The sequence below is a fragment of the Thunnus thynnus genome, chromosome 20 (assembly GCF_963924715.1).
Source record: "Thunnus thynnus chromosome 20, fThuThy2.1, whole genome shotgun sequence".
In the NCBI taxonomy this organism is placed as follows: domain Eukaryota; kingdom Metazoa; phylum Chordata; class Actinopteri; order Scombriformes; family Scombridae; genus Thunnus; species Thunnus thynnus.
This window is the reverse complement of record NC_089536.1, coordinates 27231677-27253917: the sequence shown is the minus strand read 5'-3', so window position 1 is coordinate 27253917 and position 22241 is coordinate 27231677. Positions and strand designations below refer to the sequence as shown.

The following is a 22241-nucleotide window of genomic DNA, read 5'->3' as shown; positions in this document are numbered from 1 at the left end:
TGAACAAATACCATGAAAAGATCAAAACCAACAATGCCATTGTCCATCTCTCAATAATCCATTGGTTCCTAATGAAGGCCCAACCCTAGTGCCAAAAAGAACTTCATCATTGATTTATGTCCAATGCTAACATTGTTCAAATTATTTCTTTCTAGACTAAAGACTCATGACAACTCCAGTATTGAAGGTTTACAGGAAAAGGAAAGATTATAGTTACAGCAATTAACTATGGTGAGGGTAACTTTGGGAAAGAAGAACATACAGTCCAGACAGCAAGTATTTGGCCAGCTTTTAGCAAATGTTACTCAAACAGGTGAGGATAGTACATTTGTTGGGGACTATATTCAGTGGTGAATTCATCCACTAACAGTACTTGTTAGTAGGACCAATTAATTGTTAGTTTGGATCTACAACATGAAAAAGGAAAAATACCACCAGTCTTATCCTTGAACCATTATCAGAACAGTGGACATCTTGCCAACCTGGATGTTTTTATAAAGAGAAACAGCACATATATTATCAGTTGTTGATCTCTTATTTATGTATAAGAACATACAATGAACATACACTTCCACATCTGTTGATTTCATTACAACTTTTTTACTAACTAGTTTTCATCTCCTCTTGGTTTTGTATTACACAAAGATGTGACACTGAGGTTCTTGAAAGCAATTTCCAACATTTGTAATCTTCCGCATTGGCATAATCTGTATTTATTGAAAATATTCAGATATTGGTTTCAGGGCCATTTTTAGAGGGGACAGCGCTTGTTAATAGAAGTTGGGAGCTGTGTGAATTAAAATGCATATGCGGCTTCAAAGCCTGTAGGTGCAATTTAATTTTTAATGTGTTTACAAGTTATTGCACAAGCACCAAATGGTGTGGATGCAGTTTCTGTTAATGAGGTTTGGGCTGGGGCTGTTTAGAGAAATCCCTACAAAGCCTGAGATACAATAACATGCACATGTGTGAGTGTGTGTCTGTGTGCAGTACAAGTGTAATAATATATCAAGGCAAGATTTCAGTCAGGAAAAGGTTACACAGGCTACTACTGTTTTATGATCCAATACATATGCACAATTTTGTTTCTGTCTTTGATAATTTAGTTCATATGAAATATTGTTTTAAATGGACAAACTAAATTAGTCATGGTCTGGTTTTAATGTAAAGCAACTTTTCTCACTGGAAAAATACTATACTTTAACCTGTTAAAAGACACTGTCCCACCCATGGGACACTTTAGCCTATGTAACTTTGTTCAGAATCACTTATGCTCATGCTGACTTTTACACAGTTTAAAGAGTTGCCTTTCAAATGAGACCTTGATTATGAACAGTAGCCTTTTTATTTTGTGTATGTTGTTCTCGGGCTGGTGCACAAAAATAGGAGTGCCTGGTAAGAGGTTAACCATTTGCAATGTTTTACTTGTACAACAGATACTTTCAGAATTTTAACTCAATCTACTGATCAAAAGTATGAATGGCAAACAATCATGCTAATGATGATTACTAGCCAAATCACTTTCATTTTATTTGTGGTGATTACTCAAAAGTATCTGTTCAGGTGTCATGGACTGCCTTGAAAACAACTAAATTTCTCTAGTATTCTCTGGTCTTACCTCAGGGTCCAATTTTTCTTTAGACACCAGGTCACGATCCACACACTGACCAACTTAAAACCCACTTGGTATATTTCCATCCATCTAGAGCTGCAAGGATTAGTTGATTAGTTGCCAACTATAAAATTAATCGTCAACTATTTTGATAATGAATTAATCGCTTGGATTCATTCTTTAAAGAATAAATTCTCAAATGTGAATATTTTCTGGTGTCTATGACAGTAAACTGAATATCTTTGGGTTGTGGACTGTTGGTCAGGACAAAAAAAGACATTTGAGGACATCATCTTTAGGAAACAGTGATCAAAATTTATCACCATTTTCTGGACCAAACAACTAATTGATTAGTCAAGAAAATAATCAACAGATTAATTGAAAATTAAAATATTTGTTAGCTGCAGCCCGAGTTCAGTGTAAGTAAAACCAAGCTGTATATATTCTGTGTCACTTTTGTTCAGCCTGTTTTGGAACAGCTTTTTCTCCATCTCTGGGAAGACCACTACAGTCAGTGGACAAGCAAAACAAGTCAGTTTACTCACAAAGCTGGCATTGATGGGTTATTTGTACTGTAAAGGTGTATGTGGTAGTGCAGCTATTAACAAGGAAGCAGGAAACAGTTCTTCAGAATAAAAGCACTGTTCTGGAAATTCACTACATTTCAAAGTAAAAATGTTTTTGATGACTCAAATGAACCTGCCGTCCACTTTTGAGCCGCAGCTCACCAGTTGGGAACCAATGATCTTAGCTAATGCAGCCCCCCCCCCCCCCCCCCCCCCCTGTTTACTACCTCCTCCCCTTAGCAATCAGTGTCAGGGATGTTTAAGACAGCTGTGAGAACTTTGGTCTCCTCTTGCTCTTGCCCTGTGGTTTAATTTGTACTTTCATATGAGCTCCTGAGGTATGTAGTGCAGCACTTTCCACCTTGTGAGAGCTCATACACATTCAAGCAGCTTAGAAATGTATTCATTATAGCCTCTTAGCTAGTGGTGTCCTGAATTTTCCTTGGGTGGTATCATATCCATACAAAGGTGGCAAGTAGGGTGCTAGACAAACTTCTTTTGATTTTTGTGAAAGCAAGTGGAGAACATTAATTCAATTTAATTCAATTTTATTTATAGAGTGCCAAATCACAACAGAAGTCATCTCAGGGCACTTTTCACATAGAGCAGGTCTAGATCATAGTCTTTATTTTACAGAGATCCAACATACCCCAGTAAGCAAGCACTTGGCGACAGCGGCAAGGAAAAACGCCTCTTTAACAGGAAGAAACCTCAAGCAGAACTGGGCTCTTGGTGGGTGGCCATCTGCCTTGACTGGTTGGGTTAACCACTGCCTTGTTCTCTGTAGGTCTCCACCTGCTCCTGTTTTGTTCATTTACTTTACATTATATGTTTATTCAGTTGGCAGATGCTTTTGTCCAAAGTGACTTACAAATGAGGTACAATCCAAGCTACAATAGATCAAGGAGAAGCCTTTGACATTTAGTTCCATGTTCCATGTTCCACTTGACACAAGCACCACAAGGCTAGCAGGTACATGAAGTAATGTGAGTGCCAAGCAGATAACTTAATATTTCAGAGAGAGAGCCTAAGGAGGACTGAGAGAGAGAGAGACAAAGAGCATATTATGTGAGTGAGTATTCTCAGAAGAAGAGAGTCTTCAAGGGATTTTGCTGACCAAATCAAGTTTGAGGGGCAAGTTTGGATCGATATTTACGGCTGCACAGTCATGGTAGGACTAGTTGTTCGTTGTCGTTGTTCATTTGCAGATTGTATGGAATGAGAAGGCTCATAAACCTGAATGAGGCAAAAAATGTCATTTATGCTGTTTGAACTATATCGTAGTTTGTCTTCCTCTGTTCTTTTGTCTGTGGAGCTGAGAACTGGCTGGTTGGTGATGCTAGTTAATGTTGGCAAAGTTCCTTCACTGCATAGGTTGGTTAAAGGCACTGGAGCACATGACTAATATTCCAGTTTGCTGTGTGTGTGTGTGTGTTTGTGTGTGTGTGTGTGTGTGTGTGTGTGTGTGTGTGTGCGTGTGTGTGTGTGTAGCTTGCTGTGAAGTACATGTGTTGGTAAGAATATGGTGGCATCCCTGTATAATGTGGTCTGCCTCTCAAGTCACCGGCCTTTTTAATTTACAATGAACTAACTCTGTCTCCCTTTGAGCAGTTATTTTTCTTTAATTTGCTAAATAAAATTCACTCTTAATTTTCAATCAGTGAACAAGTGCCTTGACTAATAGTGAACTTATATTCTCTATAAACTCCCTAGGTTTTTCTGTAACATTTCATATCTAACTCAATATCCCTGCCCCCTCCACGTCACACCTATAAAAGCTTGCATAAAAAGTCAAACTTTTAAAATAATGGTGAAATGACTACAAACTTGCTCTCTGTCATATGGTTAAAACAAAGAGCTTTTTTTGGTGTGCCGTCTGAGGTGCTGAAGGGGGGTTGCAGTGGGAGGTTCAAGGCCTCAGCAGGGGTCTCAAATGTCAAAAGTTGGAGGATAACCAGTTATACAACCACTTTTAGTATTTTTCCAGAAAAAAAAGTTGAACTGCCTTGGCTGATATTGATAGATAAGTTAAAATAAATTGACCATGTTATTTGGGGAATGTCTTGCTGACTTAACTGCTGTGCTGCAAAACAGAAAATCAAATTTTATTGAAGTATGCTTAACACTGTGTGTCTGAATGAGCTTCAGGCTGGTGTATGTGCTTAGCGTTTGTCTGGGCCTGTGTGTGTGTGTGAGAGAGAGAGAGAGTAAAGTACAAGCAGGCGTTACTTTGAGGACAAGAGGAAGCAGAGGCCTCCCAGTAGGACTGACTCCCATTGGCTATTAGTGTGTTTGTGAGAGAGAGAGAGAGAGAGAGAGAGAATGAGTGAGTTGTCACAGCATTGTCACATTCTACCACCTAGCTGAAATATATATATATATGTGTGTATATATATATATACAGACACATGACAAATTAAAGGAAAAACCAACATAACGTGTCTTAGTGAGGTGTGGGCAACCATGTCACATCATTTTCATACTCATCAAACCATTCTTTGACCCTTCGTGCCCACCAGATCCCCTCACTGTAGGGGTCAAGCATTCAGACCTGTACCATTTTTTCTTTTAATTTGTCACTCGTCTGTATATACACACCCATGCATGTGCACATGTCATCAAAACACATGAACCTTTGCACATGAAGGCTCAAGCCCCTATTGCACTCCCTCACCCACCTCTCTCCCCCCTCATCTTCATCCTTTTCCCTATTCTCATTTTTTCATCTGCCACGCCTTTCACCCAGCACTCATTGCCTCTCCAAACCTCCCACCGCCTCCTGTTCCCTCTGCCTTTCATCTTTTCCCTGTCAGGTAAACCTTTGAAGGTGTGTGTGGGGTGAAGGGGGTTGAGGAATCGGCTCAACCTGACACTCCATCCCAGAATCATTAACAGTAAGGTAACATGACTGCCTCAGCCTCCCCTTTAATGAGACATTCCTGTATACTTTGTCAACAGAGTACAAAGAGTACTTTAAAGTGAAGGGCAGATGTATAGAGTATGGGGTCATGCATTGCTATGGGTTGTTTCTTTAACTCTCTAAAGAAGACTTCTATGGTTGTTTGAAGACCCTCAGATGTAGTTTGGAGTGGGTCAAATGGAGTGTGAGTTTGACGCACTTTGCCTAGGTAATCAGTTTGATGGAGTAGGTACTCAACTCCTCAGGTCTGGGAGAAAGAACAAGGTAAAAGCACCTTTATGACAACCTATTGGAATTATTCCTGCCATCCACCTTTTCAGAAGTTACAACAAGCGATACAGAGGGAGGGAAAGAGGTGGAGGGCAAAGCCAAGAAAATACAACGCAACAAACAATCTAAAAGAGTGATAGTGTTCCTGTCCTTTTAAAAAAACAAGCATCAATTTCCAAAATGAAGTGCATGACTGAATAAATCAGTCTGAGGTTAATAAAGTTGTCATCTGTTTGATTTTCCTGAGGAAGAAGGAAGGCAAGAAAGGGAGAAAACAACGGCAGAAATATGACCCCATCAGCATTATCTCTTTATTTTATTGTTTCCGCAGAGGTCACTGTGAACACAGCCCCTTTACTCATTTTTCCTCCAACCTTTCCTACAGAATTTTTGCTTTTCCTTAGGATATTTTTCTCACTGTAAATCAAAAACCATGAGGCTTTGGCACAAGTATACAAGAAGCTATTCACATGAAACTATTCTACAGAGAGCCTCCATGGCGAGAGGCAGGTTTTCAGGTGTTACACAGAAACACACATTTTACATTCCACCAAGCACCGTACTCCAATTACAGATGCAAGTCACTGCCATTAAGAGTTTTCACAACTTCGTTCCTTCAGTCCTTTGCAATTTAATTGTTATTCTTTCTCTTCTCTTTTACTCCTCATTCTGTTTTTTCAGTCTCACTCTCACCAATTAAAGTCAATCAGCCGTCCGATTAGACCTCAGATTGAGGAAGACTGCTAAAAGGAGCTAATGTGAAATGTGGCACAGACAAAGCGGTGGCCGCCAGTTCAGCTGTCCCTCACAATGAGAGGGGAGGGAGAGGAGAGGAGCAGACCCACCAAACCTACAGAGAGTTTAGCAGAGTCTCAGACTTTACCACAAACACCACGGGTTTGCAAAAACATGAACCACATGTTGAAAGGATGAAAATCGATGCAGCAGAACCAGACATAGTCTTTTTTATTCCACACTTTCTTCTGCCTTGTCAAAACCTGGTGCCTACATTACTCACAATGCAACTCAACCACCAATAATTTGTTTGAGATTCAAATGTGTTATGCTAGTAGTAGCTAATGTAGCCTCAGACTACTAGCCTCAATCAGAGATGAGGGCTACAGTGGTCTTGTATGTAGCCCTGCGAATAGAATTGGACACCTTACTTAGTAGGGGTGTGCCCGAATATAAATACATTATTCGGCAAAGCACGAATAGTCAATAGGGTTGTTTTTTTTTTTACAAATATTTGTTTCATACAAATATTTTAAAATTTATTTGTTTTCGGGAAGAAAAAAACCCCATGTCAAATACCAGCACGCAGGTTGGTTACACCGCTATCTCAGTCTCTATCAGCAGGTCTCAATGAGGGGAGTCACATCCACCTGCTACATGACACACATTTCCTAATTTGGACATCACTCTTAGAGTTGGGGGTGTTCGCCAGAGATAAAGCTGAGCTACTGACACACGCAAAGTGCTCCCAGGGAACTCTCCATAACCGGTTGTTCCCCTTCTCCTTTCCACAAACTTAGGTTGTAAAAAATAGGCAATAAATGAAAAGTGCAAAGCAATAATCACCTTTGATGTTTTTCCCTACACATTACACCCTGTGCTCTGTGTTATGGGTGTATAAATAGGTAGAGGTCTGTCTACAATGAGGCGATGAGTAAAGTTTTAGCTCAGTAGTCAGCACAGTTGTCAATGATTTGGGAGACTCCAGTTCGAGACCCGGTGTGGGGACCTCCTTCATAAGGTAGTTAATTCATGAACACTTATTATAACACTTTAATTTCTAAAATTAATAGCAATAAATTTTTTTTTTTTTTAAACAGGATTTTTAAGCCTCTTTCCGCTTTTATTCTAATACAAATACAAATACAAATAATTTTGCTGCCTCAACAAATACAGATACATATACAAATACTGGGCCCTCTGCACATCCCTATTACCTACACAATCAGAGGAGGAATGGTTTTTGAAATATAGACAATGGGAGTATGAATATGGAGAGAGAGCTAGTAAATTACTATTTTACTAATTACTATATGAGCAAAAGACACTCACACAAATGAGAAGTTGTAAAGTACCGATCTGATGGGTTCCCCATTGAATTCTACAGAATACAGAATTTTACAGAAATTGGCCCCTATCCTAAGTGAGGTGTTTACAGATACATTTGAGAAGAAGTCATAACTGCCAACTATGACGGAAGCTATAATTTCATTTCTACATAAAACAGGCAGAGGATCCTCCTCTGACGTGCTAATCAGACCTGTAAGTTTGGTCTCAAGCAACTATAAGATTCTAACAAAGGTCCCTGCAGTTAGTTTTAATAAGGCCATGAACTCTATAATACATCTTAATTTAACAGGATTTATCTTGGGGCTTTTTGGTATTTTGTACAAATTATTTAACATTCTCTATATGTCTGGATCATCTCTGTCTCTGGAGGTGAATCTCTCTCGATGCCCACAAAGCATTTGACCAAATAGTATATAACTATTTGTTCACAGCTGTAAATAAATTTGGCTTTGGCTTGACTTTTTGTTCTTAGATTGAGATCCTTCCACCGAAGGTCTGTATTAGAACAAACAAAATTGTCTCTAATCATTTTGCCCTGTGCCTAGGTACCAGACAGGGGTGTCATTTGTCCCCACTTCTTTTTGACATGGGTATTAACAATACCTGTTTTTATCACAAAATCTTTTTTTTAAAGAACTGGACAACTGCATTTCATTTCATTTCATTCTTTTATCTGGAACAGATCCATCCCAAGGATTCGTAAATCATATCTGGAGAGACAGAAGGCAAAAGGGAGATTGGCATTGCCAAACGTTTTACAATATTATTGGGCTTCCAATATTCACAGGGTGGTTTATTGGGTACCACAATTTTACCATGGTATTGGACCAGTATGGGCTGAGATGGCACAGGCTTTGTGTTGTCTGGTGTCTTTAACATCTATGCTCTGCGCATCACTACCTCTGAGCAAGAAAAACCTGACAAATCCCATTTTGAAAATATGGCCTCAGTTTAGGTCCCACTTCAAGTTTAAACAGGCACTGCCTTTCTGCCTATTACAGCCAATGCCCTATTCCCACCTTCTCTCCTAGACTCTGCCTTCCAACTGTGGTTCAGGAAGGGATTCAGATGTGTATGGGATCTCTATCAAGACAATAATTTCATCCCTTTTGAAAAAATGGCACAACAATATGACATTCTACACTCCCATTTCTACAGGTATCTCCAGGTTTGTAGTTTTGTTAAAAAGTTCTTAGTTCCTTTCCCATCTCCACCAACACATCATTGGATTTCTAGACTTGTACAGTTCAATTCAAGAAATGGTTTCTCCATCTCTGAATCACCTTAGGAAGTGTGCTTAAGACTTTGGGACTGAAATTTCTAATGAAGTATGGCAGTCTGAAGTTTCAAGAATTCATTCAACCTCCATATGCATTACACATGGTATATTGCAATTTAAGGTAATACATAGACTATACTTCAGCAGAAGTAAACTAGGTAATATTTTCCCAGGATTAGAATAAGATCTGGAGATAAGACCAGACCCAGGACCCAGGCTATTTGAAGTAGCACCTGGGATGTTTGCACTTACAGATGCACAGTGTAATGCCTTAGCTTTTTTGTTATTATTGGCACAACAGTTAGTGTTGATTCACTGGAAATCTGCCAAACCACCATTACACTGTAAATGGGTGGAAAGTGTTACAACACATCTCAAGCTTGAAAACTTAAATACTCCACAAGGGGCTCAGCAAAGATTCCAGAAAGTCTGGAAGCCTTTCCTTTCATACTTTGAACAAAATTTTGTATCCAAACATTAAGTATAGATTCCTTGAACCACTGTCCCCACTCCCACCCTAAGTGTATTTGGCAGTTTTTTGTGTTGTTTTGTTTTGTTCCTGTGTGTGCAAATGTATTTGTGCATTGGGCTTAGTGTATTTTCTTGAGCTATGATATTGATTGTTGTGATTTGTGTCATGTTGTGACGAGTGAATGCATTTGTCGGAAAAGTTTGATAAAAAGGTTAAAAAATAAATAAAGGGGTCTAGTAATCTCACTTCTCTCTAACTCCACACTTCCAGATATTTTTAATTCCCAAACTTGTAGTGTTCAGTCCCAACCCACAGTTTATCAGACTTTGTGCATCTCTTTCTGGAGCCACAAAAGGCTATTTATGTAAAATTAGTAAAATTGGTGGGGTTCCCCTTTAATGATAACCGTTTTCCAATGTTGGTATTAATTATAATGCAGCACATGCTAACCAGATTGATCTCGTTCCCTCTCGTCCCAAGAAAAGCAGCTGTGTCAGTTGTCTGCTCAAATGCTTAAAACAACCAATGCTTATGTTTACCTGCCTAGGAATTCTAGAGACCATGTTAATTATGACTCTTGTTTGTCAGAGTGACGTTGTTAAAGTGCCTTAAAAATCCCTGTAGGGAGCAAGTTGGTGGAAATGTATTCACCGACTTGCTCTCAACAATGCTTCACCCCTAAATTCCACCGGGCGCGTGTGCGCCGCATTCCGGCTCAAGTTAACAAAATTGGCAGTCCCTGCGGCCCACACCACAACATTTACACCTAGAAACACTATAGCCGTTTTCACATATAAACTCTGGACAGTGTCTGGAGAATCAGATCCGGACATTTTCCAGAGTTGCCCTTTCAAACATGTGGCACACAGCATGAGATTGCCCATGTCAGACACTAGTCACTAGTAAACGGTACATGTATTCATCCCAAACCATCACAGTATGGACATTACGGTTTGGTGCATGCAGTTGTATGAAGAATATGCTCCATGACCCAAACAATTACTGTCAATTACTGCTATCAGTCAAATTCATCTTAAACTTTGTTTGTTGTGCTTTGTCTCTCTTTTTTTGGCAAATTAATTACACTCAAAACACAAGTGTAGGTAGGTGGAGAGAGAGTCTGTAACCATAACTGTACAAAAATGTATAAAAAGAACAATTACACTTAATGGAAATTGAAAAGGCAACCAGATGAACTGATAACCAAAAGATCCACAAGGCCTAACATCTGCCATCAATACAGTGTCAACTGAAACAAAATCACTTGCAAGACCACAAGCTGACAACTAACCACTCTGATATACTGTGATGTAATGTCCACTGACCATGTCCTTACATATTTTTTTCCTATTATCATTTTTCACATTCTCTGTCTATGGCAAATTTTTATGAAGGAACACAAGCATGTTTAGTTTATCAGGTTTCAAGCTGGAGTGAAACACTGTCTGAATATTCCCCGAAGAACTGAAAAGTCTTTCTGAGGTGACATTGGTGGCAGGAATACAAAGGACCTTCCGTGCTAGTTTTGCCAACCTTGGAAACTCCATTGCCACCATTGCAGTGGATCTTTATCCACAGGAATGACAAGCATGGATGTGTATGTAGAAACTTCCAGGACTGCTGTTTGTTTCACTGTGTCTGCTGATTGTTTTTTCATTGTTACCATTTTGAGAATACCAGGCAAGCCCTTCAAGGCCTCAGGGCTGGAGATGCTGGTCCCCTCCTCTTCACATTGTCCTCTGACTCCTGTGAAGACTTCTGTGAGAGAGAGTGAGAGCTACCTTCCCTGGCAGAAGACTCCTGTGTGACCTACTGCTCTAGCTGTCTTTTGATTGCTGGGATTGAGTCAGCCTCTTCCATGAAGTTCAACTTGAACTGCGGGTCCAGTACACAGGCCATGTTCATCACTGTAGATGAGCCCAGAGGGAAACTGCATTATGACAGGAGCTCACAAAACACAATCAAACAGCAAGCTTAAGAGTAGTAATAAAATAAGAATATAAGATTTTAAAAAACTAATATGGATATCCAGGATATACAAGTCAGAGGATTTCATGATATTCACAGGCTGGAGAATAAGTGCCAACTTGTGGTACCAGCCTACTCACCTGTAGCCAGATCTGAATCTTTATACCACTCTTGTAAGTTCTTGTGGATGGCACATTTCATGCTCCTCACCAGGCTGCTGTAGTCATCCTCTTCTGTAAGAATGGGTTATGATACAGGTCTCTGCAGCCAGGGAATCACTAAAGGTCCTGAGTGACTTCAGCATCTTACATGTGTCCTCAAGAGTAGAAATGTATGCACAAGGTGCCTGGTACTTCTGTCATCCATGAGAGTAGCTGCCACTGCAGTATACTGATCAACAAACCTGCAAACATTATATTAGATTAAGTTAGAAAACTGTTTCTAATTCCTAATTTACACAACAGGCTTGCTGAGCAGCATGCAGGGAATGTTTGTGCGTGTGTCTGAGAGTGAGAAAAAAAAGAAAGAGAGAGAAAGAGAGTGAGGTGTGAGAGAGAAGCAAGCGAGTGTGTAGTGCATGGTAAAGGGAACATTTACTAAATGCTAATAAATAATGCATTTCTTGATTTATCTATGTTGTTCTCTTACATTAATGTGCTCAGTGCCTTTAAAACTGCGTAGGCCTATGTTGACACTGACAGAATAGTTCTATTATCATGTCCAAAAAATTCTAACTTACCTGGAAATCATGTCATATGTGGACCCCCATCAAGTCACAACATCTTGGATCAAGGTATGTTGGAGGAGATTTAGTTCTGCTTGCTTTTTTGCCAGCTCCCTCCTTCTCTTCTGTAAGTGGTTAAATCTCTGGATGACACTCCTGCAAGCCCTCACAGCTGCATCCACGTGGTCAATCTTCAGGGCTTTCCAAGTACAAGATTTAAATTATGTCCAAAGCAGCTGATCCAGTAATGTCAGTAGTGACACACATGACTGCTGTCTGGTCAATTCCCCTCTCTTATATTAGATTTTCAAATGTCTGTTTAATGTTTTCACTTGTTTGGTCGTCAGGTAAAAAAGCAGTCTCTAGACATGCGGCTTTCATTTCCCATGCTGGTGTGATGAAGTGAGCTGTTAAGCTCACGTAGGGGTGTCTAGTATTGCTGGTCCAGGGATCAGTTGTAAATGCAAAGTGCTCGGCTTCAGCCAAGGAGCTGACAATGTCAGCTCTTACTTTTAGGTACATGTTTGGGATTTCTTTATCTGAAAATTGTTGTCTTCTTGGGATTTTGTATTTTGGAGAAACTGTTTCCATCAGTGCTTTAAAGGTTGGCCTCTCTACAGTTCTAAAGGACATCATGTCCTTTGCTATGAAGTAGGCCAATGATTTAGTAATGGCTTAATCCTGACTTGCACTAGCCATGTCTGCTTTTCTTTTCTCCACTGACTTAAATAACAACACAACTAAGACCTTAATCCAACACGTCCACCAACACATTGTCTTTTTTAGAGAATCCAAAAAATTCCCACACTGCCAGGATAACTTTTTCGGGTGCAGGTAGAGTGTCTTGCTCTCGTCTTTCATCTCCAACATGATTTTCCGTGGCAGTTGTGGCCTCACAACAGTGGTAGTAGCTAACTAGTTACTGTGTCATCGTCGTCTTCTTTTTTCCGGTTTATGGCAACCAGCGTTAAGGTGCATTACTGCCACCTACTATGTTAGAGTGTAAACCAGACAGAAATGGAAATGATTTAAGAGGCACTGGGTTATTTACACAATATTATCATATGTGTTGTATTAACATGATATCAGTTTTTCATTTTTTGAATGTCACAGTTATCATCAATACCGTTATATTTTGACATCCCTACCCGGAACGGTTTGGCAACGCACCACTAAATTGTAGAATAGATGTATGCTAGCCAGCTTAGCCAAGGTAGCCTGGTTACCCTGTAGTGTCGCTGCCTTCAGAATGAAAAACAAGAGACCCATAACACTGACCGAGTACAACACTATTATAAAAATATGCTCCGTTATCTCCTTGGTGAAATGATACTATATCTCGTCTTCCCCCTCCCCTCTCTGTGTCAGTCAGTTTTTCACTCCGTCATTGAGTGAAGCTGTTCAGAGCGACTATTTGATTTCTGACACCGTCAGACAGCACATCCTAAGAACCAGTTCTGAGAGAGAAAAATGTAGTTAAAAAGAACAAAAGTAAAGTAGTGGTTTGGTCCCTCTGACTCAGTACACCAGTAGATTATAAATACTAAAGCATCGGTGTGTAAGCAGCATGTTACTGTTGTAGCTGCTGAAGGTGGAGCTAATATCAACTTCTTTATATACAGTCAGACCATAAATCATCATAAAACAGCTGTCAGCAGGTGCCCTGACTCCTTGCAAGAAACAGAGAAGTTGTTTTCCTTTTCCACTGCAGCACAACTAAACTGTGTCAGTAATAGTCATGACCATTTAATGCAGTGATACTCAGCCTTGCCCTACACAGGAACCACATTGACAAAAAAAATATTTTTGCAAAGCCACAATACCACAAGTCTCTTTCCTCCCTGTAACCATTATGCATTTGAGAATAAGGATTATAGTAACATGTCATTAAGGAATGAAAAGCATGATGTATAGTGCAGTAACTTTAATTTATTATTAGGGTAAATACTATTGTATTTCGTGTGTTTGTTTCTTTATTATTACGGGACATCAGACCTAAATTTGACCCCCTAAACATGCTCAAAAACTCACCAAATTTGGCACGCACATCAGGTCTGGTGAAAAATTTGATAAAATGTAAAAATTATGTAGATTTCCAGTGCAGTGAATCTTTAATGTTAATAACTGCACACTGGCCCAATCAATAAATCAAATCAATAATATACGTGCTCTAATGTTCCTATTTCTTCTATGTCACACGATTCAGTATGTTGTGCAGATTCTCATGGAGAACTTTTGTACCAAGTATCATTTTATTAAAAACAACAGAATTGAAGAAATATCATGTTATAATTACTTTACTGTGGGTAGAATTATATCAAATGTTACATACTGGTGCAGTGTGGCTTTATGTACAACATTCCCAAATTTGGTTGCAATCCAATTTAGCATTGAAAGGTTCTGGCCGGTTAAAGGCATCATCCACACCTTCAAAAGTTTGGCAACTAATTACAAACGGTAAGCGATACCCAGAAATTAACTCATAAGTCTTTATATTTTTGTGAAAAGTGTTTTTTAACAGACATAACTTTAGACAAAAGTCTAAAGTTATGACTTAATACTGTGGTATGTGAATGCTGGTGAATATAGTATCTTGTGGTGAAGGGCATGGTGCTACAATATACATTTTGAACTAATTATTTGCATATCGAGGTGAAAAAAATGTAGAAATACACAGCATTCATTTTGATTTGGCATGTTGCGGAGACCCCCCTCCCCACCCCCCTTCAGCTTCTTGACCACTTTTTAGCATTTTTCAAAATTATGCAGTGGGCGGAGTTAAGCTCAGACGTGGGTTCAGTTCCCTCATTTTCATATCAGCAGTTCCGTTCTTTGATGTGTCAAGAATGTTGATGACGTCACACACATCTACATTCTGAATGTTCTTAACTTGAAGAACTCAAGCACATTCTCACTCATTTGGTACCTGATCGCTCAGCTGTCCAAACCCTCTGAACCAACGTATTTGTTCATTGCGTTCGACAAACCTGGTTACTGATTGTTTACTTTACTGATTGTTTTTTTCTCTCTGTGGAAAACTGACATCTCTTAAAAATGGACGCCAATGCTGTCTTTAAACGAGTCCAACAAATGAGACCATCCTCTTTCTCTGAAGAAAGGCGATGCCACTACCAAGCAGAAGCAAGTCACTGTCAAATGTAAAGGTGCACCGTTCAATTTAATGTTACATTTGAGTATAATATGTGTTTCTGTGAGCTGATTGTTTGCTGAATCTGTCTTGCAGAAAATGATGCTCAGGTAGTTCATGCTCCTGAAGCAGCAGGATCAAGTCCCTGATCATTTAACTGTCAGACAGATGAAGACCTGGCTGCTGACAGGAAGGAACTTTGTGGAGGAGTAAGTCAAACTGACCGTTTATATGACTCATACACCGATAGAGAACTGACATATTATATTACAGCTTTTTTACAAACATGTAGCAGTTGTAGAAAATAACACAATATTTTTTTATTTTTACATGTTTCAGGAAATGATGATGAATGATGATGGCAGACTCGAGACAAAACATCTCATGGCTGAACTGGTGAGTAAATATAGTGAATCTTCAGACTGTAGTTTGATATGTAAACCTGTGTGTAACACTAGTCTACTATAAACCTTTATTATCTTATGGCTGAAACTAACTGAGTGTTGTTGACAGGCCTGGACAACAGCAAGGAGATACTGTCTCTGTCAAATGGAGCAGGAGGAGCTGGACGAGGAGAGGCAGCTTTCACAGCTGCTGAACAGGAAGGTCACACTGGAGGGCCTTTAGATGTTTGTTACAGTCTTCCGACCAAAAGCAGAGGAGGCTGTGCGAACATATCTACTGTCACTGTTCAGCAAGCTGCTGAAATATTTTGGTGGATCTTGCATTCCATCCATCTCTTCAGGGGATGCGAAGCCAGGAGAGCTCTTAGAGCTCCAGCAGAGCACTGCACCAGTCATCCAGGAGATGATAAACACCACTCTTAAGTTCCTCCTGGAGGAACCAGAGTCTGCAGACCAAATTGAAGCAGCCAGCGTTGAGGTTGGGAGACTGCTGAGTGACTCAGCAGCTCCCTGTCTGCCTCAGTATGGACCTCTCTCTGCAGCTCCTCTGCTCGCGGTCTGCACTATAGCAGCAAGATTCATGGTCAAATCCATCTTAAAGGATTTTGACCATCACTCCAAGACCTTCCACATAATGGACTATGATGACAGCTTGTTCTCTGCAAGAGAGAACGTCATCTTTGCAATCCAAGATATGGACAATAGAGTGCAGACTGCCGCATGCAGACCTCAGCCTCAGCTCAGCACGTCGGAAGGGTCACAAGAGGGACTTCTGGAGAAGGAGGCTTCTCCAGAGGTCTTGCTGGATGAGACAACCACTGTGAGGACATCCATGTTAAGATTGGAGGCCAACGTGATTGTTTGCATGGAGCCGGAGCTGGACCAAAAAGAGGGATTTCTGGAGGAGAGGGAGGCTTCTCCACAGGTTTCGTTGGATGACGTGACAACCACATCCTCAAGACTGGAGACCAACGTGATTGTATACATGGAGCTGGAGCTGGAAGTCCTGCAGGAGGAGTTGGAGGCTGAGGACTTTGGAGTTAAGAGAAAGATAAAGAAGAAGAAGAGAGTGCATGCCTTTCTTCCGTGGCATTTGGAGGGCAATGTCATGCTGCTTCCATTGTCCCTCTGAAGACTAAATAATAGCAGTCTCTGTGCCACGGAAGACCAAAAAGCGAGACTTCGGGGGGTAGAGAGGCTTCTCCAGGAGTTGTTGCCACAGAGGACCAAAAAGAGGCACTTCTGGAGGAGAGAGAAGCTTCTGCCACAGAAGACCAAAAAGAGGGACTTCTGGGGTGGGGGGGAGGTTTCTCCAGGAGTTGCTGCCACAGAGGACCAAAAAGAGGCACTTCTGGAGGAGAGAGAAGCTTCTGCCACAGAAGACCAAAAAGAGGGACTTCTGGGGTGGGGGGGGGGGGGGGGGGGGGTTTCTCCAGGAGTTGCTACCACAGAGGACCAAAAAGAGGCACTTCTAGAGGAGAGGGAGGCTTCTTCGGAGGTTTCTGCCACAGACGACCAAAAAGAGGGACTTCTGGGGTGGGGGGGGAGGTTTCTCCAGGAGTTGCTGCCACAGAGGACCAAAAAGAGGCACCTCTGGGGTGAAAGGGAGGTTTCTCCAGGACCTCCGAAGAAGCCTCCCTCTGCTCCAGAAGTTCCTCTCTCAAAAAATTCTAACTTACCTGGAAATCATGTCATATGTGGACCCCCATCAAGTCACAACATCTTGGATCAAGGTATGTTGGAGGAGATTTAGTTCTGCTTGCTTTTTTGCCAGCTCCCTCCTTCTCTTCTGTAAGTGGTTAAATCTCTGGATGACACTCCTGCAAGCCCTCACAGCTGCATCCACGTGGTCAATCTTCAGGGCTTTCCAAGTACAAGATTTAAATTATGTCCAAAGCAGCTGATCCAGTAATGTCAGTAGTGACACACATGACTGCTGTCTGGTCAATTCCCCTCTCTTATATTAGATTTTCAAATGTCTGTTTAATGTTTTCACTTGTTTGGTCGTCAGGTAAAAAAGCAGTCTCTAGACATGCGGCTTTCATTTCCCATGCTGGTGTGATGAAGTGAGCTGTTAAGCTCACGTAGGGGTGTCTAGTATTGCTGGTCCAGGGATCAGTTGTAAATGCAAAGTGCTCGGCTTCAGCCAAGGAGCTGACAATGTCAGCTCTTACTTTTAGGTACATGTTTGGGATTTCTTTATCTGAAAATTGTTGTCTTCTTGGGATTTTGTATTTTGGAGAAACTGTTTCCATCAGTGCTTTAAAGGTTGGCCTCTCTACAGTTCTAAAGGACATCATGTCCTTTGCTATGAAGTAGGCCAATGATTTAGTAATGGCTTAATCCTGACTTGCACTAGCCATGTCTGCTTTTCTTTTCTCCACTGACTTAAATAACAACACAACTAAGACCTTAATCCAACACGTCCACCAACACATTGTCTTTTTTAGAGAATCCAAAAAATTCCCACACTGCCAGGATAACTTTTTCGGGTGCAGGTAGAGTGTCTTGCTCTCGTCTTTCATCTCCAACATGATTTTCCGTGGCAGTTGTGGCCTCACAACAGTGGTAGTAGCTAACTAGTTACTGTGTCATCGTCGTCTTCTTTTTTCCGGTTTATGGCAACCAGCGTTAAGGTGCATTACTGCCACCTACTATGTTAGAGTGTAAACCAGACAGAAATGGAAATGATTTAAGAGGCACTGGGTTATTTACACAATATTATCATATGTGTTGTATTAACATGATATCAGTTTTTCATTTTTTGAATGTCACAGTTATCATCAATACCGTTATATTTTGACATCCCTACCCGGAACGGTTTGGCAACGCACCACTAAATTGTAGAATAGATGTATGCTAGCCAGCTTAGCCAAGGTAGCCTGGTTACCCTGTAGTGTCGCTGCCTTCAGAATGAAAAACAAGAGACCCATAACACTGACCGAGTACAACACTATTATAAAAATATGCTCCGTTATCTCCTTGGTGAAATGATACTATATCTCGTCTTCCCCCTCCCCTCTCTGTGTCAGTCAGTTTTTCACTCCGTCATTGAGTGAAGCTGTTCAGAGCGACTATTTGATTTCTGACACCGTCAGACAGCACATCCTAAGAACCAGTTCTGAGAGAGAAAAATGTAGTTAAAAAGAACAAAAGTAAAGTAGTGGTTTGGTCCCTCTGACTCAGTACACCAGTAGATTATAAATACTAAAGCATCGGTGTGTAAGCAGCATGTTACTGTTGTAGCTGCTGAAGGTGGAGCTAATATCAACTTCTTTATATACAGTCAGACCATAAATCATCATAAAACAGCTGTCAGCAGGTGCCCTGACTCCTTGCAAGAAACAGAGAAGTTGTTTTCCTTTTCCACTGCAGCACAACTAAACTGTGTCAGTAATAGTCATGACCATTTAATGCAGTGATACTCAGCCTTGCCCTACACAGGAACCACATTGACAAAAAAAATATTTTTGCAAAGCCACAATACCACAAGTCTCTTTCCTCCCTGTAACCATTATGCATTTGAGAATAAGGATTATAGTAACATGTCATTAAGGAATGAAAAGCATGATGTATAGTGCAGTAACTTTAATTTATTATTAGGGTAAATACTATTGTATTTCGTGTGTTTGTTTCTTTATTATTACGGGACATCAGACCTAAATTTGACCCCCTAAACATGCTCAAAAACTCACCAAATTTGGCACGCACATCAGGTCTGGTGAAAAATTTGATAAAATGTAAAAATTATGTAGATTTCCAGTGCAGTGAATCTTTAATGTTAATAACTGCACACTGGCCCAATCAATAAATCAAATCAATAATATACGTGCTCTAATGTTCCTATTTCTTCTATGTCACACGATTCAGTATGTTGTGCAGATTCTCATGGAGAACTTTTGTACCAAGTATCATTTTATTAAAAACAACAGAATTGAAGAAATATCATGTTATAATTACTTTACTGTGGGTAGAATTATATCAAATGTTACATACTGGTGCAGTGTGGCTTTATGTACAACATTCCCAAATTTGGTTGCAATCCAATTTAGCATTGAAAGGTTCTGGCCGGTTAAAGGCATCATCCACACCTTCAAAAGTTTGGCAACTAATTACAAACGGTAAGCGATACCCAGAAATTAACTCATAAGTCTTTATATTTTTGTGAAAAGTGTTTTTTAACAGACATAACTTTAGACAAAAGTCTAAAGTTATGACTTAATACTGTGGTATGTGAATGCTGGTGAATATAGTATCTTGTGGTGAAGGGCATGGTGCTACAATATACATTTTGAACTAATTATTTGCATATCGAGGTGAAAAAAATGTAGAAATACACAGCATTCATTTTGATTTGGCATGTTGCGGAGACCCCCCTCCCCACCCCCCTTCAGCTTCTTGACCACTTTTTAGCATTTTTCAAAATTATGCAGTGGGCGGAGTTAAGCTCAGACGTGGGTTCAGTTCCCTCATTTTCATATCAGCAGTTCCGTTCTTTGATGTGTCAAGAATGTTGATGACGTCACACACATCTACATTCTGAATGTTCTTAACTTGAAGAACTCAAGCACATTCTCACTCATTTGGTACCTGATCGCTCAGCTGTCCAAACCCTCTGAACCAACGTATTTGTTCATTGCGTTCGACAAACCTGGTTACTGATTGTTTACTTTACTGATTGTTTTTTTCTCTCTGTGGAAAACTGACATCTCTTAAAAATGGACGCCAATGCTGTCTTTAAACGAGTCCAACAAATGAGACCATCCTCTTTCTCTGAAGAAAGGCGATGCCACTACCAAGCAGAAGCAAGTCACTGTCAAATGTAAAGGTGCACCGTTCAATTTAATGTTACATTTGAGTATAATATGTGTTTCTGTGAGCTGATTGTTTGCTGAATCTGTCTTGCAGAAAATGATGCTCAGGTAGTTCATGCTCCTGAAGCAGCAGGATCAAGTCCCTGATCATTTAACTGTCAGACAGATGAAGACCTGGCTGCTGACAGGAAGGAACTTTGTGGAGGAGTAAGTCAAACTGACCGTTTATATGACTCATACACCGATAGAGAACTGACATATTATATTACAGCTTTTTTACAAACATGTAGCAGTTGTAGAAAATAACACAATATTTTTTTATTTTTACATGTTTCAGGAAATGATGATGAATGATGATGGCAGACTCGAGACAAAACATCTCATGGCTGAACTGGTGAGTAAATATAGTGAATCTTCAGACTGTAGTTTGATATGTAAACCTGTGTGTAACACTAGTCTACTATAAACCTTTATTATCTTATGGCTGAAACTAACTGAGTGTTGTTGACAGGCCTGGACAACAGCAAGGAGATACTGTCTCTGTCAAATGGAGCAGGAGGAGCTGGACGAGGAGAGGCAGCTTTCACAGCTGCTGAACAGGAAGGTCACACTGGAGGGCCTTTAGATGTTTGTTACAGTCTTCCGACCAAAAGCAGAGGAGGCTGTGCGAACATATCTACTGTCACTGTTCAGCAAGCTGCTGAAATATTTTGGTGGATCTTGCATTCCATCCATCTCTTCAGGGGATGCGAAGCCAGGAGAGCTCTTAGAGCTCCAGCAGAGCACTGCACCAGTCATCCAGGAGATGATAAACACCACTCTTAAGTTCCTCCTGGAGGAACCAGAGTCTGCAGACCAAATTGAAGCAGCCAGCGTTGAGGTTGGGAGACTGCTGAGTGACTCAGCAGCTCCCTGTCTGCCTCAGTATGGACCTCTCTCTGCAGCTCCTCTGCTCGCGGTCTGCACTATAGCAGCAAGATTCATGGTCAAATCCATCTTAAAGGATTTTGACCATCACTCCAAGACCTTCCACATAATGGACTATGATGACAGCTTGTTCTCTGCAAGAGAGAACGTCATCTTTGCAATCCAAGATATGGACAATAGAGTGCAGACTGCCGCATGCAGACCTCAGCCTCAGCTCAGCACGTCGGAAGGGTCACAAGAGGGACTTCTGGAGAAGGAGGCTTCTCCAGAGGTCTTGCTGGATGAGACAACCACTGTGAGGACATCCATGTTAAGATTGGAGGCCAACGTGATTGTTTGCATGGAGCCGGAGCTGGACCAAAAAGAGGGATTTCTGGAGGAGAGGGAGGCTTCTCCACAGGTTTCGTTGGATGACGTGACAACCACATCCTCAAGACTGGAGACCAACGTGATTGTATACATGGAGCTGGAGCTGGAAGTCCTGCAGGAGGAGTTGGAGGCTGAGGACTTTGGAGTTAAGAGAAAGATAAAGAAGAAGAAGAGAGTGCATGCCTTTCTTCCGTGGCATTTGGAGGGCAATGTCATGCTGCTTCCATTGTCCCTCTGAAGACTAAATAATAGCAGTCTCTGTGCCACGGAAGACCAAAAAGCGAGACTTCGGGGGGTAGAGAGGCTTCTCCAGGAGTTGTTGCCACAGAGGACCAAAAAGAGGCACTTCTGGAGGAGAGAGAAGCTTCTGCCACAGAAGACCAAAAAGAGGGACTTCTGGGGTGGGGGGGAGGTTTCTCCAGGAGTTGCTGCCACAGAGGACCAAAAAGAGGCACTTCTGGAGGAGAGAGAAGCTTCTGCCACAGAAGACCAAAAAGAGGGACTTCTGGGGTGGGGGGGGGGGGGGGGGGGGGGTTCTCCAGGAGTTGCTACCACAGAGGACCAAAAAGAGGCACTTCTAGAGGAGAGGGAGGCTTCTTCGGAGGTTTCTGCCACAGACGACCAAAAAGAGGGACTTCTGGGGTGGGGGGGGAGGTTTCTCCAGGAGTTGCTGCCACAGAGGA

General features: G+C 41.0%; 2 protein-coding genes across 2 annotated transcripts; both read left to right on the top strand.

Annotated features, from left to right (window-relative positions):
• The first annotated feature begins 14480 nt into the window (after positions 1-14480).
• LOC137172117 (uncharacterized) lies at positions 14481-16705 on the top strand. Its single transcript, XM_067576381.1, has 2 exons — positions 14481-15253; positions 15384-16705. Exon 2 carries the CDS (start codon positions 15672-15674, stop codon positions 16578-16580), a length of 909 nt encoding a protein of 302 aa, XP_067432482.1. The 5' UTR covers positions 14481-15253; positions 15384-15671; the 3' UTR covers positions 16581-16705.
• Positions 16706-19696: 2991 nt separating this feature from the next.
• Positions 19697-21921, top strand: LOC137172115 (uncharacterized). The gene is made up of 2 exons (XM_067576379.1): positions 19697-20469; positions 20600-21921. Exon 2 carries the CDS (start codon positions 20888-20890, stop codon positions 21794-21796), a length of 909 nt encoding a protein of 302 aa, XP_067432480.1. The 5' UTR covers positions 19697-20469; positions 20600-20887; the 3' UTR covers positions 21797-21921.
• The last annotated feature ends 320 nt before the right edge of the window (positions 21922-22241 follow it).

Coding starts and splice junctions, on each gene's coding strand:
- LOC137172117 (XM_067576381.1), top strand. CDS start 15,672: ATGTTTGTTACAGTCTTCCGACCAAAAGCAGAGGAGGCTGTGCGAACA.
- LOC137172115 (XM_067576379.1), top strand. CDS start 20,888: ATGTTTGTTACAGTCTTCCGACCAAAAGCAGAGGAGGCTGTGCGAACA.